We start from the raw sequence: 19,030 nt of genomic DNA, 5'->3' as shown, positions 1-19,030 counted from the left end.
CAAATCAAAAGAGCAGTTAAAGCACATTTCCTGTTGGCTACAAAGGAGAAATATGGAATTGTTTTTGCTGTCTTACATTATTAAACAGGTACACTGGTAGAACTGTTATCCACAGTTATGACCTAATTCTGCTGGTTCCTTGGTCTACTACATCCAGGTTCTTTTTTACAGAAAAGACTAAAGAGTAATGGTGAAAATCATTCCACAGAAAAAAATGCAGTGAACCTGTAAGTCGTTTTGTTGTTTCTGTTCTGAGTAAGTGTCACATTCCAATTAACACAGGTTTTCTTTAATTAAGATACTGTAGATTTATTAATTCGGTCCTCAGTACAAACAAGCTCTGAATTTCTAACATAGCACAAGAAAAGAAGTAGATTTAAATCAACATGATCAGATTTCAACAAACACAAAGAAGCAAAAGGAACAATGACAATGATTGTTTATCTTCTTTCACAGACTTCTAAGGTAAGGATGCAAACATGACTCCAGTCTGGGTTGAAGAGAAGACTGGTCTTCAAGGCTGCTTCAGGAGCACAAAAATTTAAAGAAACAAAGCCCATAATAAAAAAAAAAAGTGCTTCTGCAGCCTATAACAGAAGCTATAGCATCTTCTTGTGAAACACAAATGACAATGTCAAAAGTGTGTTTTGGTTGGGTTTAGATTCTGGGTTTTTTCCCAAACATTAAGCTTCTTTAAGTGACTTCTCAACTCACCAGAGTGGTTCAAGTTTTCACACACATAACCTCCATAAAGTTGAAGAAACAGCAAAACAGGGATATAAAATCAAATCAGAATGAATTAATATTCACTGAGCAGTCAGTAAATCCTGAAGACAGAAAGTATTAGCAACCCATTGATATGTATGAAACAGTTGCTTTTTAGCTTTTTTTCTTAATTCAGTGAAAGTAGCTATTTTACCTCATCAATATCTGAGCATGTAACTCCATTTCCCGTGAGTCCTTCAGGGCAGGGCCCACACTGAAATCCCTCTGCTGTTTCCATGCACCTCACTCCCCTGAAGCAGGAATTAACTTCACATTTCGGTTTAGTGCGCCTAGGAAGCTGAGTTGGAAAACTCACAGTGCCTAAACCTTTAATGCAGAGAGAACAACAGTTTCAGTGGTTGAAAGAAATGTTCATCATGGCTCTCAGCTGGCAAGCATTCTGAAGAAATTCCCAAGACACTTCATGTCCCTGCACTGTGCTGCTGCTGCCAACAGCTGTGCTGTGGCTGAAAGGCTCCATCCTAGGAATGGCTCAGGAACTTACTGTGTCCCCAGCAAGGGGAAATTGAGGCTATTCGTCTAGGTTCATGTGCTCTCCTGGATACATATGGGAGTCTTCCTTCTAGGTCTGTCCTAAAACAGACCTGCTGCTGGCCAGGGCAGGCAACTCTGAAAGCCTGTGACCTCAGATCAAGGGACTCAAGTATAAGGTACAAATATAGAGCATTTCTCTAGCTAAACTGGTAACACCTCAACTCCGTAAGAAAAACAATGTTCTGGATTCACAACAGTATCTCTGACAGTCTACAAATAAGAATAAAGAAGGAGCAGCAGGCAGCCCACAAACACAGCAGGACTATGCAAGTACACAGGCTTAGGTGCACAGATACTAGCCAGAGACAGGTCCTTCTGAGACCCTCGCAGGTACAGAACCTTGGTACAAGTGCATGTAGGAATTTGACTTTTCCTTTGGCACTTACATATAAAGGTTAGCCTGCCTAGAGCTTAACTTGAAAGGCCTGATGAGTTTAAGACCTTTCATCTCACACAGTAAGGGAGTGTATTGGTCTTTATACTGACGGCTCTTCTGTACTGATTGTCAGTTGTGTGTGATGCAGGAGTGCCACACAGTAGCATTTAAAAAGTATGCACTTTTTCATTTAGAGAAAAGCTGAAGACCTCCTTTTGGGTCTTACTGCTGTTAACCAGTGACTGATTACTCAGAATCAGACAAACTTCAGGTGGACTGCAAAGGATCTTCCTCAGACTCATAATGCCAGCCAGAGCAGAATATGCCTTCTCCCTTGTTCTTCTACTAAGATTGTGCATGAGATAGCTGGGAGACAGTGCCTCCCTCCACCGGAACATGTAGCACAGCTTTGTGTCAGAGTGAGAACTGACAGTACAGCCTGAGTGACACTGCTTGGTTTAGTGGCATTTTATCCCCCAATAGGTGATTGTTGGGTCTGTGGAAGCTTTTTCTCTAATGAAAATCTATTTTACATTTGTGTCCAAATACAAATACACCCAGAACTTTGGACACAGTATTTTTTAAAAAGTACTTTTTAGAAACCACATAAAGCTAATGTGATGAATACTAGTTTTAAAACAACTCTAATATCTTCTAGATTATCAGCAACAACAGGAATACTCACCACATGCTTGGCACTCAGCTATGGTATTTCTCAGAAAAGTTGTTTCTTTGACCTTGAGAATATAGAAAATCAATGTTATTTAGGTACAGATAGTTCCAGTTTGCACCTGGCTGAGAGAGGAACTATTAGTCCCCAAGATGCCACTCAAATCATGCAACACAGGTAATTGGTCTTAAATGAGATGCAGTTTGTACTCCATAAAATTAAGGATATGGATAATGGATGTACTTAGGTTCAGCCTTCATCAAAGGTCCAAAGGTCCTTTTTGACCAAAGGTCCTTGTTTGACCACCAGCAATTTCAGTTCTGTCGCCCACCAGCAAGTGAAACAAATGCAATTTCACTCCATGCAACAGACTCACAACTATCTAATAGTGGGCGAGGATGGCTACTCTACTTCCTCACCAGACACTAAACTTTCTGGATCTGAATAAGCAAGCCCCATACACCCCCACATTCAATGATCCTCCCTTGCAAGCAGAGGGTACCAGGACCCATACGGTTATTTCTTCTGGATTGTGTCATGCCTTCAGGGCAATAACTCCACACAGGAGTTTACTGCTTACCATGCGCTGAAGTCTGTGCTGACTCTATCAAAGGAGCAAAACTGGGATTTCACACCAAAGCCTCTATACATTACCTGTTGTCTAAGAAGGTCTTTCACATCTCCCAGTAGCTGGTTCATCTGCATCATTTGACCCATCAGCTGCCTACTAAAATCACCTGCAGGGAAACAGCAATGAAAAAGAGTGCACAACATAACTTTTGTTCATTTGTCATGGTAATTTTGGAGATATAAGATAGAAACGCCATGAAGAGCCACAGATGACAGACACTACTGTTATGCAAGTCCTGTAGAAATCATCAGAGCAAACATAGTATTTACCTCAAATTTTCTTCTACCATTACTTCAGTGTTAAGGCTATCCTGGGCAACTAAGGCCACCAGTGCTAGTGGTTCCTCCCAAGGCCTGAGACCAGCAACCCTGAGTGAAAACCTCACGATTTCAGAACTGGGTATTTGTGATAACCTATTTGGGGCAGGAGGGCAAGGTGAGGCCATGAAGCATGTGTGCATGCAATGGGAAGACACCCTGAGTAAATGTATTCCCTGTCACAGAATCAGAGCCACAGACTCACCAGTGTTGGAAGAGAGCTTTAAGATCACGCAGTCTAACCATCCACCCAACACTACCACCGTGACCCCTAAACCACTAAACCATCAGCTTAGCACCAGATACAGCCAGCATCTGAACACCTCCAGGTAATTCCACCACCTCCCTGGGCAACTTACTCCAATGCCTGACAACCCTAATAATGAAAATCTATTTCTAATATCTAAGCTGAATCTCCCCTGCCTCAGTTTAAGGCCATTTCCTGATGTCCTCCTACTGCAGGCATGGCAGAAGAGACCGGCACCCACCTAGCTATACCCTCCTCTCAGGTGGTTGTAGAAAGCAATGAAGTCCCCCTGAGCCTCCTCTTATTGAGACTGAACAAACCCAGCTGCCTCGGCTGTTCCTCATATGACACATTTTCTGCTCCTTTCACCAGTTTTGTTGCCCTTCACTGGACACACTCCAGCACCCCAATCTCATATTTAAAGTGAGGGGCCCAAAACCGAACACAGGATTTGAGGCACAGCCTCAACAATCCTGAGTACGGGGGGTTGATTACTTCCCTGGTCCTGCTGTCATAGCACAGTTGTAACCACTACTGATTCATACGTACTTTTCAAAGTGAAGTTACCCAGCTTTCTGAGCAAGCTCACTGTGAAGCTCTGAGAACACATCAGCAGTGCCTGCTCTGACAAAACAGTGTTTTTAGTAACTGCAACAGTCACTTGGCTTTTCTTCTCAAAGGCAGCTCGTCACACTGCACAAGTTTCATGGCTGCATTTGCTTCAGACAGGTGCAGACTTTGTATGGACTCACAAAACATCTACTCAACACACTGTGAACTCACACCAGAAGTCAGCCTTCAACACCAAGTAACCAATTAAAGACCTCTAAAACAAGACCAAAAGTTACATCTGTAATGAGCCATAGGGAAGGACCATATCAAACCCAAGATCTTCACAGGAAATTTTAAGATCTTAAATGAAACACTGGCTTTCAGACAGTGACAGAGAAGAAGCAGAAAGCACAGTAGCTTGTAGTTGCTTCTCTTTGCAGCTTACTTATGAATTTGTACCTCTCAAGAAGAAGATATTTGTTTACTTCTCTAAGACTGTGTCTAAAAACAAACTTCACAAATATATGCTCTTCCACAGTCTAGGCAGGCAGGATATTTTGATATTATTCCTGATAGCTTCAGGGAGGTTTATTCATATGTTATTTTTGTGAGTACTGAAAGCTTATATGAAAAAATGCATCCCTTAATGTTTACCTCATTGTTTTGTACTTCAAAGCATGTCTAACTGTTTCCAAACATTCTAATGGCAACCATCCAAATCCTCACACACTGGGTTTACTTCACTTTGTATTTTCTCATCCAAACACTGAACAAGTTTGAAGTCAGGAATCACCTGTTCCAGAGCCTGCTTCTGTTCTAGTCCTAACCTTGCCATATTTTTATTTAGGTGACAACAGCAGGACATAATATCATGGGTATTTCAGAATCCCATAGTGGAACCTGGCACAGGCTGTCCGGCCAGATACTGGGGTCTGTTCTTGTTTTATTTTTAAAACAAAGGCTAATTTAGGCATTATTGGTTGAAACCTGCAAAAAACTCTCAAGACTTCAGATGGTGTCTTTTGGCTAGCATCTATATCAAAACCAGACCTATTCTGTAGTTAAGTTTTGCAGACTGCTGAACATTAAGGTGGACTCAACGGGTAAACTGCCATGAACTACATGCCCTGTGTGCAAATTTAGACAGAGCAGAAACAGTTGAATACACCTGGGTTTGGGTTTTTTCCTTCCATTAAAAGTAATTCCAACAGCAGGCCCCACTTGCAGCAGAATAACCAATGCTTAGGGATAAGTACTTAGAGAGGCTTTTAAGGAACTGTCTGTCCACAATACAGTTGATCCAGGACAAAGCAGGTAAGCAAAAGGTACCAGCATGAAGCTATATGGTTATCTAGCCCTTCCATGTAGCCTCTCTCATCCATACCCCTAACATCTTATAAGGCAACTCCCCAGTTCAGCTACTCCATAGCTCTATGTTCTTGAGTCACTAACAATATGATTAACAGAGTGGACTTCACAGTAAGAACTAAGTTCAGAGACTGCTCTGAAGTATTACTGACCAACTGGGAACTGAAGTCCCCATCTTTCTCTTGCCAGGATGTTGCAGTATAGATCCAGCTTTGTTCCACAGCCAACTGGCCCAGACATGCACAAACAATAGCCACAGTGAAACACCTCACAGCTATTGCTTCTTCCTCTCTTTAGGAACAACAGCTCTTTGGCTCAAGCAACACATTTGCTCCTGTCTGTGTCATTCAAATCCTGAATTGTCATTCTAAGAGAATGACACCCATAGAATCATGGAGCAGCCTGAGTTGGGAGGGACTCATCAGGATTATCGGGTCAAATCCTGGCCCGCATGGGACAATCCCAAGAATCACACCACGTGCGTGAGAACATTGTCCAACTTCTTGAGCTCTGGAAGATTGTGGTTTCTTGACCAGAGAGCAAACCAGGACTATAGAATAGATGATAGCTAACAATAAAAAACGTTTCTGAGCAGCCTAAAATCTTTCACCAAAGAAGCTGTATGTACAAGTTTTATGTGGAATTAAGAAGAGGCAGGTTCCAAGTAAACAGAAGGAAATATTCCTCAGATATGTGATAAATTTCTTGACAATGCATTTAAAATTGACTGGACAGATTCATGGACAAAAACACATATTGAATACAAAGCACAAAGACATCACCACTGAGTCAAGAGCTCTATATACCATGAACTGGAGAACAGTGAAACATTCAGAGAAAGCCATACTCTCCCTTCCATTATTCTCTTGCCCATGGGTCTATATTGACCTATTGTCTCTAACAGCAACTTGTTTAAAGAATCTTTTGCCCGGTGCAATATAGCTTTTTATTTTTTAATACTTTGTCAGGTTCAGGTACCCTACATGAGCTATACAACCTCCTAAGATCCTTTAGGACCACAATGATCTTGTGATGATGATCACAGGCAGTGTACTGATCTCACCTACCAAACCCACTGCACCTTGCATTCTAATTTCCTACTCAAACACAAAAACCCAAATATACATCTTCAACCTGTGTCTGATCATCATAATCTCATCCCACTGCTTAGGTGTCTCAGCCTCACAGACTGAACGTGGAGGTAATGCTTCTGTGAAAGCAATGAGCAAAAACCAGGCACACAGGCAAAGCCATGTACAGTTATTAAGGTCCAAAGCACTCCTGAGGATTTTCCAATTAATATGAAAGCAGAGATTTTTACCAAGACATTAGGTCTTACCCCCCTATACAGCTGAACAGTTGCATTCCAGCTTTTCATGGAAGCAGGCACAATTGACATTATCTGATATACCATTGCCATAGAAAGGCATCATGATGCATAAACAAAGTTCAAGGCAGACAAGTTAAAATTGCTGTTGGAACACCCACCTTTTCTTTTGGTGGATTAGACTATGTAGTCTTTGGATGTATTTATGTGAGTAGTTGGGTTATTATTATTAGTAGTAGTATTGACACTAATTCCATTTGAAAGTTAAAAGCAACTGAATTTGAGAGTCTAAGCCAAGTGGAGGCAGCCACAGAAAGATAGTCTGTCTGTATATTACCATTTGCATTATTGATTAGTGAGAAAAAGATAAAAATGAGAAAGCTGCAAGTTTGTCATTTGGAAACCTGTCGTGGGAGAGCTGACAGTTTTTGCAGAAGGAAACACTGAATTACCACTCTGTTTCAAGTTCGAATGCCTGTTGGTCTAGTGAAAAAGAGAGAGCCTGGAGAATAAAATTAATTTTTAATCTAAGTGTATCTAAGTTAAGAAGCAAGGAAATAGAAGTATCTGGAACTAAGGATTTACATAGATAAAAGGTAGACCAGACTTTGTTACCACTGCAATGGTGCCTACATTCATGCGGCATACCCAGGATGCTCTCACAAAATTTCTGCATCTTGTCTCTGTTCTTATCAAAACTATCAGTGTTGCAGGGTTGGGCTTGGCAGGGGGACAGGAAAGGTTACAAGAGAAAACATACCATTAATCCTGTTTCAAACCTTGAACTGAATTTCCTTCCTATGGTTGTCATGTATTAACATATTCCATGCACAGTGTGAACCCCTTCTTCTCCCTCACAGCAGAAAGGCAGATGAACGGAACTAGAACGACTACAGATGGGATAGTCTAGCACAGGTTTTCTGTGTCGAGAGGTCGGGAAGCACCCTCACCTAACACAGGGGATTGCAAGAAGCCTCTGAGCCTTGGCTAAATTGTGGCAGGACTAGTGGCTACTGTGCAATGGTTTTTCCCACACAGACATACAGGCTCTGTAGTCATGGCACAAATGTTTTCTTTAGTCTCCTGCAAGCTTCTTCACACCTTGCTCCTCCCCTCTGGATGACAGTCCAGTGCTCAACAAGAGCTTGACACTGAGAGTGTGGATAAGTACGTGGGTAGGTCTTGCTACTCCATTGATCTTCCTTTCACACAATCTGTAGCAATGTACTCCATTTAGTGCTACACAACCTGTAGCAATGTACCCCATTTAGAGCTACTTTCCATCTGCAATTGTTTGCAATCTGAGTAACTTAAAATATTATTAAGCTGACACAAGTAGATTATCATCACAAAAATTTGTCTTCCAAATTAGGCTAAAAAACCTCTTTTAATCATGACAGACTTGTCTTTCACTAAAACAGCAGATCATTGTTTTATCACCAGCAACAGTTTTATCTCCAAACAGAGCTATTTCTAAAACATTTACAGGAAATTGTCATAGCTATAATTTAGTCAAATAATTGTTATTACTTGACTATAGGCTTTTTTACATTTTCAGTATTCATCACATTAGTTTCCTTGCACTGGTATCATTAAGAATAATTTTAACTCCCAGTTGCAGGCCTTACCAGTGTACTGAGGTACAGGCTCAATTTGTTGAAGAAAACAATCTTGCAGGTTTCCCACTTCAGCAAGGGTTCCTCCAGTTACCAGCTTTAGCTCATCTAGTGTATCCTGGGCTCACAAGAAAAACAGAGCTCACAATTCTGGTACAACAATGGGAAGAATATGAAATATCAGACAAAGTAAATTAATTTTTTTAAGAGAGGGAGTCCATTTCCTAAGCATGCAGGGGTCCTACACCATTCCCTTCAGGACCACCCATTACCATTTGAACTGTATAAAATCTCTAGTCTTAGCCTTGCATATTTTCATATAGCTGTGGTTTTATTTCAAACTCTTTTTTTACTGTTCTAATTAATAAAATCTCACATACTAGAAGTTCCCATATTTCTGTGGCATATGATTTTGTTATAAGTGCATCCAAAGCTGTGGTTTTTTCCTCTCCTCTCAAACAGGTACACATATTCATGTCAGGAATATGGGCACATCAGTCATTCTCCATAAAAACAGGCTCACTTTCAAGCCTGTAATGAAACAAAGTAAGTGGGAAACTTTGGGGGGCAGAATGCCTTTGTACCTTCTAATAAGTATTTTTGATTAATGATGATGGAAGATGCTGTGGAAGACACTGTTTATCTCAGACTGCTGATAGGGAGATGACAGGAAGCTTTATCAACTCCTGCTTGGCAGACAGAGGAAGAAAAGCTATTGCAGTCAAACAGATGAAGGTTTCACTCTGGCACCAAAAGAGTCCTCCCTTCTTTTGTCTTTTATAGTCTTTTGGCATATCATGAAGAGGAAAGCCACTTACACAGACAAGCATTGCTCATACAGGATAGCTGTAAAAATCCATTGAAAAGCTGCTCTTACTGCATTAGCTGAGTCCTTACAAAAAGTCTACACCCCAAAAAAACAGCTAGATTGAAGTGAAGGAGGCAGTAGGTTTTTAAAATTTTATTTAAAAAGCTAAAAATTATGTCTAAAACAAATAGCATAAATATTATAGGGTTCATATGAGCTAAGACTTCACCTGCTCCACAGGAGCTTCTATTTACATTTATTTCACAACCTAATATTAAAGTATTACTGTAGAGAGCTTGGCTGCTGTGAGGACTGAGGTTGGAATTCAGTGATCCAGAGGTTCAGTGGTGATCCCTCTAAGTCCTCAGCCTGTTCCCAGTTTCCATGCTCACCTGTGGCTTCTCTTGGAGAGTGCGCAACTCAGCTGCCACCACCTTCTGAGACAGTGCTGAAAATGGTTTTGGCAAGTCCTCAATGGCACCTACTTGCAGGCAGTCCAGATACAACTCTATAGTGCTCACTCCCTGCTGCAGACCACTCAGCCACAAGATGACAGCATGGGGTTTCCCATCAGCCAGCTGGATGTTGCTAAAGATCACGGAATTCAGCCTTCCATCACTCTTCAGATAGCGCAGCACCGCTAGGACAAAACACACAGAAGGACTATCAGAGGGTAGCAGACAGCCCAAGGCTGATCAAGGAACATCCTGTGGAAATCTGCAATTGCTCTGGTATTTTTCCACATGTCCACTTCTGCAAATGCATCCCATATGCAGACACAATGGTAATAATAAATGGGACATTGACTCTCGAAGCAGCACTAGCAGGATGCTTGCATGACATTTGTGAAACTCTGTTGCCTGTGCTGAGTTTTCCTCTGCTTTGTCCAAGCTTCCCTAAATGGCATAACCAAAGTCACTTTACAGGCCATAATGTGCTAAAATGCAAGTGGTAAAGTCACAGGGCATAGCAGGCAGCCTTCAGTCAGCACTTTGGTATGTACACATCTGACAGACCCAGAGATACTCTGCAGCAGAAGCGTACAACTAGAAAATCAATTTTAGTGATGCATGCTGCATACAGTGGACCCGTCTAAGAGTGCATCCAAATGCATAATTAAAAATCAAAGGAAGCATGTTTCCAAACCAATAACCTGCACTTCTCTGTAACAAACACTCAGTAAAACCAAAGTATAATACAGAAAAGACATAGTCCACTCCTAGGGATGACTAAACCTTTTCTCAGCTCTTTTAAAAAGCCTTAGTGACTGATCTACCTGACAAAAATTCTCATTTCATTAAGTAAAATTCACCATCATAAAAAGCCCGCAACAGCAGACAAATACTCTTACAATAAATGCCTGCTGAGTAATATTGAAAAGAAAGTCTCTTTCCTAAGGAAATTGGATAGTAAGCTAGAATCTGTGAGCCATATCTCTAAGATCAGCTAGCTAGTTCTCTCCACAAAATCTCTCCCTGGCTCTCCAACTGCATATCTGCAGAAGCAACAAGATGAATGCATCTGGACAGTGCATAACTACCCTGCAAAATCAGACAGATCTTCAAAGACCCTGCTGATCACCAGCTGACAGCCTCTTATTTCCTGATCATAATAGTTATGTGCATAAGGAATCAAGCTGCAGAGACATGAGGCATCTAAATATTTACGTGCTGGCTCTTGCTAAAGTCTGAAATTCACAGATGGCTGCTACAGCTGTGTCAAGCGAGAGCTCACAAATGATCTGACACTAAGTCAACCAAAAATTGTGGATATACTGGAGGTAAAAGCTCATACTAGCTTTGGACCTAATAACAGCTACTTACTGAAACCATCCAATTTCTATTCATTTAACAAACTACCTTCCCATCTTTCCACTACTAATAAAATTGCTTTGATGCTATGATACTTGTTTGTTGGGGACCTCCCAACTTACTGGGACATGCTCCCTAAAATTTTTTTAGTTCATCAGTCTGATGATGAAAAAATCCCCAGATTTATACCAGCATGAATGGGGCAGGGTATTGTCTCCATCTTTGAAGTCTACACCAGTGCTAGAGTCTCAGCAGCTGCGATCAGTATCAGGAATGTTTTCACTACTGTCTATGTCAAAGCACTGCCAGAGCTGAGATTTCCGCAAAGGTGCATGAGGTCACCAGTAACTCGCTAAAAGGTAGCATTTCTTGGCAAACTCAAAGATACGGCAAGAGAGAGTACATTGCAGGCATTTTATTTATGTGAATATTACTCATGCCTGGCCATATAAAATTGGATCTGGGCCCTGCACTCAGAGTGACCAAACACAACAGTAGGCTAGAGAAAGAAAAAGGAGATGGAAGCAGGGCAGAACAGACCCTGCCAGAATAGTTTCAGGACAAGGAGCAATCAGACTTGGAAAGAAGATCAAGTATTCTTTCCTCAGCCAAAGCCAAATATTCATCTGGTAAACCAGAGTAGGCTTTTGAAGAGAGATTTTCTTGGATCACAGCCTCCACCTCCAAGATTTAACTCATACAAGCCCTTGCAGTATGTTTGCTGACTGAATATTTTACAGAAATTCATAAGAGTGTCATGTAAATTGCTTAAGAAACAAATTTTCTAATTAAAATAGGAGTTGTTTCACAGAATTGTTTAACTGCAACACTTCTATTCACTAACTGCTGTTTGCTCCATACAAGAATAATTAAAAAAGGATAAGAAATCCATGGTTGCTATCTGTCTCTGAAAGACACAATTGTCTACAGTAAGTTTAGCTGTTAACTCAGTAATTCAGACCTGTGCTTTTATAAACATTTAGGTGTTATAAACACATTACTATCAGTTACAATAAAACATAATATGAGGCAACCATTGGGAACAAAACTCTTGATTGTGGCATTTTGAAGTTTAACTAAGGTCTGTTTTGAGTTCCCTAAATCAGATTTGGGCGCTAACTAGAAGTAACATGAAGAGAAATACCACAGATATGAAGACCCTGCATTTTGCTGAGATGCCGACACTGGTTCATCACTTAAGCATTGCTGTTCAGTCTTGAGAGGATCATACACAACTCACATACTCCATACTTGCAGCTCACATGACAATCTTGTGGATGTAGTTTAACTTACTGTATGAAGTAGCCATATGGGATCCCTAACACTTCAGAGAAATCACGTGTGAAAACGCTGCCTACCACTTGCTCACTGCCATATGCCTTAACCAAGGTGCTCTAAAGTAACAAGGAGGCAAAGAAATCCAATGAACTGTCTTACTGCAAAAAGCCTCCCTCTCTTTGGCCAATCTTTTACATCAACCTGACGGTAAATCCTTTACATCAAATAGGTTACAGATGTCCCCCATCTACTCAACACTGGTCACTGACAGGACAAGTTGCTTCATGCTGCCTATGCATAAGCCATTATTGCATTTGTCCTGTTACTCAAACACCAAACCACCAAGGACAAAACCAAAAGAAGCCATGTAACCTTCCACCAGAAACACTCTAACAGGCTTAAGGGACTGTCATGCAATCACACAGACAGTTTGGAAAATCAGTTCGACATGTTCAAACTTGTATGTAAATTCACATATTTGTGCATATACATGTGTTCCTATATATATGTACAACATTTGCACACATAGTTGTACATGTGTGAGAGGGACAGGGAGTATGTGTAATTTATCATTTATTTAGCAATTAAGTAAGTCAGTGTTGGGAATTGTATGGCACTTTTGATAAGGCTGTGTGACCATGTATTACCCATTCCCTACACACACAGAGCTCTTACTCCCTTACCTCAGAAGGATTTTGGCAGACCTGATAAAATTACCAAAGTTTTATTGAACTCATTCCCCAACCATGTTTAATGAAAAGGCATGCTTTTCTTCTTTTGCAACATATTGAATAATTTCCCTATGCAGAAACTGAAATTTCTCAGTAGAATTTCACAGTATATTCGATTCAGCTAATTACTCAGTAGCAAATTACTATAGCAGTGGTGAAGTCAATGCAGCAACATAATGTACATAAATCAACAATTAACGATAAATCAATAAATAAATCAACAAAAATCAATCAATAAATCAATGATCTTTCACTGAATCTTAAAATTGTAGTATATCCCAGATCTGGTTTACAGATCAATAAAATTATTATTATTATTTCAAAAGTGCTGCAGTTCCTACTTTGATTCGTGGCTAATGCTTTATTTCATGCAACAGATCTTGTAAGTGCCAGGAATATTTGTCTTGCGTAGTCACATCTAACCTCCAGGGTCATTGGAACAAGAACCTGCCTTTCATATGCATGAGGCAGCATGTGCGTGTGTCCCTCGCATTCCTGGGTAATAAGAACCAGTGTTTGTCCCTAGGGAAAAAAGGAAAAAAAAAAAAGACCAAACCAAATTGTCTCCTTGCTCCATATTCCATGTCTTTTTTCTCCTTTCTCAGCATTGCTCAGAGTAAGCAAGCACTGCAGCCAAAGTGAAGATACCAGCTGATTGTCAGGTCAGTTTTCCCTGGCCAGGAGAGAGCACCATCAAGGAGATGAAGGAAAGAGATGAAGGAAGGAGATGAAGGGGTGAGAGGGGATGTGAAAAGTGACACTATGCAACAGGAATGACTCAAGCACAAAGGTTAATCACACAGTTGTCAACATTCATCGGTCACACACCAGTGACTATTGATCCAACACCAGTTATACCATACACATTCCAAGCAACTCACCTTTACTCATCCGTCCCATTACCGTAAATTCAAAATACTTGCTGTTGTCAGCTGATGAATATAGGCCAAAAACAGTGGCTGTACTCTTTGGCTGTAATTTGAATGTTGAAAGCAAGTAAACTTCATTCAGCATAGGATCCCCAAATGCTTGTTGCAAGAAGTTCAGTACCACTCGCTTGTTTGAATAAGGAAGAAGATCAAAAACTGAGAGAAAAAAAAAGCAAATTTCAACAGAAAATTAAATATAATAATGACCAAAGAAGAATGATATTTGAAACCCCATATTGGAGATTGTACACTCTTCCCACCAAAAAAAAAAAAAGTTATCAATATGATGATCATCTGTAAATATCATGAAGTTCAAAATCCCTGGCACTGTAAGGGCTATCTCAAGCAACCTGGTCTAGTGAAACATGTCCCCATAGATGCAGGGAGTGTGGACAAGGTGGTGCCTGCCAGCTACAGCTATGATATTCTATAATTCTATCAAAATATCTATAGTTTGTTGCAACTATTTTAACTATTTTTATTTTTCAAAGGAATTATTGACAAGTTACTAACATAGAAATAACTAGTTTTCAAATTGAGGTATGCAAATGTTTTTAGGTAGATATCAAAGGTGCTTCTCTTCTGAGGATCCACCTCAACAGAAAGCTTTTTAACCTACTTCTGCTTTCATAAATTCAGATATTTGTGTTCATATTTCAATTAGATAAGGATTCAGCATTAAAATTTTCAGACAGATTTTCAGAGTGCTCATCCTTTGCTAGCTTTTGCAGAACACCAATTAAAATGCCAAAAAGCCAGGTAAGCAATACAATGTTCACAACTTTCTCACTTCACCGAGTTTCCAGAATATATATTATACAAATAAGACTCACCTTTCCTTTCTGGCAAAGAAAACAAAGAAATACAGGCCTGACAAAAAACAAAACAAAACCCACAAACCCTGAAGACATAGCGAAAGCTCTTTCAAATTTTTATTTTAGTTTTTCCACAATGCATCAGCAAAGAGTCTATGATTTTACATATATATAAGTCAGCTATGTCCTTTACAGCACTGAAACAATGAAGAGGGGTTTTCCTCAATGTTCCCAAATCCACGACATCTCCAAACTCAATAAACGCTTCTGTTAGGTTTCTTGATTATCTCCTATTCCAACCCACTGCAATTAAAACAGTATATATATTATACCCTGGCAGTAAAGTTTGATAAATTATTTTGCACAAGTGTCGTTTAAATACAAGAGCACACTGAGCCATTGTATACCACTGACACTTAAGGCCTACCATAGCTGGGCCATATTTTTCTCCTACTCTAGAACACTACTGTAGAGCTCTCACTAGAGAAGAGTTGTAACACCAGGCAGATGGCAAAGGCACATTGTGCCTTAGCTTGGTTCAAGTGGTTGTACTAATAAGCTTTGTTTCCCAGGCTGAAAAAACACCAGTGGACCTTTTCAGATGATCCTTGTCTATGCAGCACAACCCCGAAGCTGTTGCTGTGTACAAGGTGATGAGCTCATCCTACCATTCCAGTGTTCCCGTAAGTTACGCACAGGAAAAGACTGAAGAGCACTCAAAGAACAACCACATGGGCACGCAGACCTTCCCACAGATATGTGGGAAACCCTGCTCCCTTATACTAGAGTGTGGGTTCATGCTGCTCCCATCACTCATTCTGAAGCATCCACTCATTTAGACACTAATGTTATTTCCAAAAAAGAGAAAAAAAGAAGACCATTTTCCCTTCATTTCATGAAGTCATTGAAGTAATCTCTGAAGTCTACACTTACATTTGGTCTAAGGATCTCATGACTCTACGCAGAATTTTCTGGACACACTACAAAAAGTATCAGGCCCTTGACTTGCATGCACTAGTAGTACTGCTGTCAAACAACTAAGACATATAAATGTAAGGTGGACTTGGTCAAAAGACTTCTCCTTCATTAAGTTTCAGATTTACAGCATACCAGGACAACCACTGCTCCACTGAAAGCAGGGACTTGGAAAGCAGAAGGAAAAGGCTGGGTGCCTCATCACAGTGCAGAGAGAGTAGAGCAACTGCCCACATAAGAGACTGAAATGCAACTCACTACTCTGTGCAACAGCATTTTACAAGGAACAGCCATTCATAAAATTCAGCTGTGTTTCCTCAGCTGGAGCAATGCAATACAATACCAAAGACTTTGAGAGCATGAAATACAGTACAAAATATAGTACAAAATATATACATTTTGTTCAGTTCTGGGTCTATTGGCTGAATTTCTATCAATTTCTCTGATACTCATTAATCTAAGCCAGAATCACTTCAAAATATTACAAAAGTAATGCCTAAACACTGTGAAACATCTGTCTAATGTTACAGAAAACATTTATTGAAATTTTTGTTATTTGCATATTTAAATTAAAATTGGTTTGGCAGTTTGTGTTCTGCAGAGCACGGTGCCTCAGCCAGATCCTTTAGCACCATGTTATCAAAATCTTTCCTGGAATATCTTCACTGACGAGTATGTGGATGCATTACATGATCAGATCCATCCTCAAGTACAATGCTACACATATGCTAGCAAATGTAGCTAGCAGAAGAATGAGGAGGCTATGAAAATTCGTTTTACATCCTTAGCAGAGTAGGCAAAGAGAGACAGGTCTTGGCCATTATAGAGACAATTATTTGTTTGGAAGAAACAGGGAAAAAAGATCACAAAGATTTGACATCTCATTTTTTAAAGAACACTTATCTCTTTGTTCCTCTCAGTGCAAAGGCAGACTTGAAAGCAAATGTATAGAATACGACTGCCAAAGCTGAAAAGCACAAGCAGCTGGTTCTAATCCATGCAACGGACTGAAAACTCCGACATGCCTTCATGCCTTCAAGCACGAGCGTGCATACCCACTGGGATAAACTGAGCCCGCTCGTGAGACAGACCAGGAATGCTCTCCTGCACCTTCCTCCTGTGGTTTTTAAAATAGAGCTGCTTACCCTCCTAGCCAAATGCTAACAAGGGATGAGCTACATGGTGAGACAGTGGAAAACCACACTTTGGAAATCTGCCCAAACCCATCAAGGCAGGCTTTTCAGGTGAGAGCTAGAAGACATGACAGAAAGTGCTAGGATGAGGAAGCATGGAGGAGCGAAATTAGTGACACAGGAGAGCATGGAACTTAAAGTACCCCTTCTTTTCTCTAACTCTGCTGCCATATCACACCAGCTTTTTGAGACCTTCTAAGGCTGTTTTCTGGTCACACCTAATCATAGCTGTAGATATAAACACTACTCCACTACTGTTCAGCACTTTTCGAGGCAATTATTAATGGCTTAGACACTAGGAGTGAAATCCCAACCCCTACCACAACAATTTCCCACTGACCACAAGAAGCTGAAAGCATCCCTTGTTGAGAGTGGAGTGGCCACTGCCCCTGACAAGTTAGAAAGCTGGCCACTGCCCCTGACAGGTTAGAAAGCTGGCTTTTTTCTAATCCGGTAATACGCAACTTGTCATTACAAAAATTCTCTGAAATGTCTTCACATCATAAAGATCTACAACAAACGCTTCTGAAAATGCAGCTATATTGTTGTGATTGGCTGCCTTTCAGATCTTAGGTAATAACTGATTGGCGTGTCAAAAATAATTCTGTAAGGCAGTGGAGGGGGTTAAAAATGTAGCGAAAACCACAAGCAGCCTTAAGGTTCTTGGAGTAGCACGAAGTTGCACTAACTGCTGCACTCGGCAGCCGAGCTGGCTGCAGTCATAAGCTGCTACGGCAGAGTAATACCACCCACTTCGTTCAAGCTCTAAAATACAGCAGCTCCTGACTTACTACGCGCGTAATATTGCCACGGCAATGCTGGGTTTAAAAAGTACGAGTTTTCCTATGGACTCTGCTATGTAATAGAGTTTTCGCGGCTTAGAAATTCACTTCTCATTTAGGAGAACTTGCAGCTGGAAAAGGGCTATTCAGATGCTACACGCACCCACCAGCACACCTACAGAAACACTTTTTGCAGGCTGCGTGAGAGCGGCTGTCACCGCCATCTCCTCCGGTCCCCACCGCTAGTCCGGGCGGCTCCGCGGGCGCGCTCTGCGCCCCGACGGGCAGAGGCGGCTCCTGCTGCCCGCCACGGCTCCGGCTCCCCTAGCACCTGCAGAGGCGCTGCCTCTCGCTGCCAGGCAGGGCTCCCGGCGAAGGACAGGGGTCGGGACACCGCAAGCCCAGAGCGTTCCCCACAGAAGAGGGAAAAGGAGAGCGCGCTCCATCGGGGCGCGGGGCCCTTACCTCGGGGGGCGGGCGCGGCGGCGCGGCCCGGGCACAGCTGCAGGGCGAGCGGCAGCAGCAGCAGCGCGGCGCCGCGCTCGCACCCCATGGCGGCCGCGGGCCGGGCAGGGCGGCGAGGGACGGCCGCCGCTTCGCACCGGGCCCCGCTGTTTAACGGGGGCGGCCCCGGGGCCGGGCACGGCCGGCGGCCGGCGGCGGGCCATTGGACGGGGCGGCGGGCGGGGGGCGCGGAGGGGGACGGCCGAGCCCTGGGGGGACCAGGGGGGAGCGCGCCGTCGGAACCCGAGCCGAGAACGGGCACTGATGGAGGTGGCTCGGACAGAACTGGAGATCCTGGAGACGCCCCCCAAAATCAACACCTGTGAGGACCCTGTCTGGAGTCTGCCCTTTGAGGAGCCCTGGAAATTGCAATGTGTTTAATGGTTTTAAATTCATAGTATCACAGAATTAGCGATATAGGAAAGGACCTGTAAGATCATGAAGTTCAGAGGTTAATAAGCCACTATGCTTACTACCAGTCACAAGAAGATGGCCCCAAAAGTGAACTGATGTGCTTTAATAGCTGAGTAAGAGTTCTGTAAGTTCAGGGAGGTGAGTAAGAGTTCTCTAAGTTCTGCAAGTTAAGGGACGGCAAGTCCAGTGCTGTTACAAGCAGCCCTTTAGAGAACCACCTGCCTGGTAAGGGATGTAGAAGAGTGTCAGAAACATGAAGATAATGCAACCTTGTTCACCCAGTCCTGCCGACTGCAGGATGCTTAACTTTGAGGTTGGCAAAATTTTACTTTAAAATGTCTCTTGTCTCCCTTTCTATGTTCACCA

At 41.8% G+C, this 19,030-nt stretch overlaps 1 protein-coding gene across 4 annotated transcripts in view; it reads right to left on the bottom strand.

Annotated features, from left to right (window-relative positions):
- THBS4 (thrombospondin 4) overlaps positions 1-18,299 on the bottom strand; it is a 39,225-nt gene extending 20,926 nt beyond the window's left edge. The window contains exons 1-7 of one of the 4 annotated variants that reach the window (XM_059491948.1): positions 18,212-18,299; positions 13,934-14,137; positions 9,625-9,872; positions 8,437-8,542; positions 3,021-3,103; positions 2,382-2,433; positions 920-1,092 (exon numbers count right to left, since the gene is read on the bottom strand). In XM_059491948.1, coding sequence (XP_059347931.1) covers positions 920-1,092; positions 2,382-2,433; positions 3,021-3,103; positions 8,437-8,542; positions 9,625-9,872; positions 13,934-14,137; positions 18,212-18,299 — 954 coding nt within the window. Of the gene's footprint in view, positions 1-919; positions 1,093-2,381; positions 2,434-3,020; positions 3,104-3,325; positions 3,341-3,930; positions 3,944-8,436; positions 8,543-9,263; positions 9,285-9,624; positions 9,873-13,933; positions 14,138-18,211 lie in introns of those variants that run through there. The other 3 variants (XM_059491950.1, XM_059491949.1, XM_059491951.1) reach the window with 3 other exon arrangements.
- Positions 18,300-19,030: the final 731 nt, after the last annotated feature.

This window comes from Ammospiza nelsoni, chromosome Z (assembly GCF_027579445.1).
Source record: "Ammospiza nelsoni isolate bAmmNel1 chromosome Z, bAmmNel1.pri, whole genome shotgun sequence".
Taxonomy (NCBI): domain Eukaryota; kingdom Metazoa; phylum Chordata; class Aves; order Passeriformes; family Passerellidae; genus Ammospiza; species Ammospiza nelsoni.
This window is presented reverse-complemented; position numbering and strand designations above follow the sequence as displayed.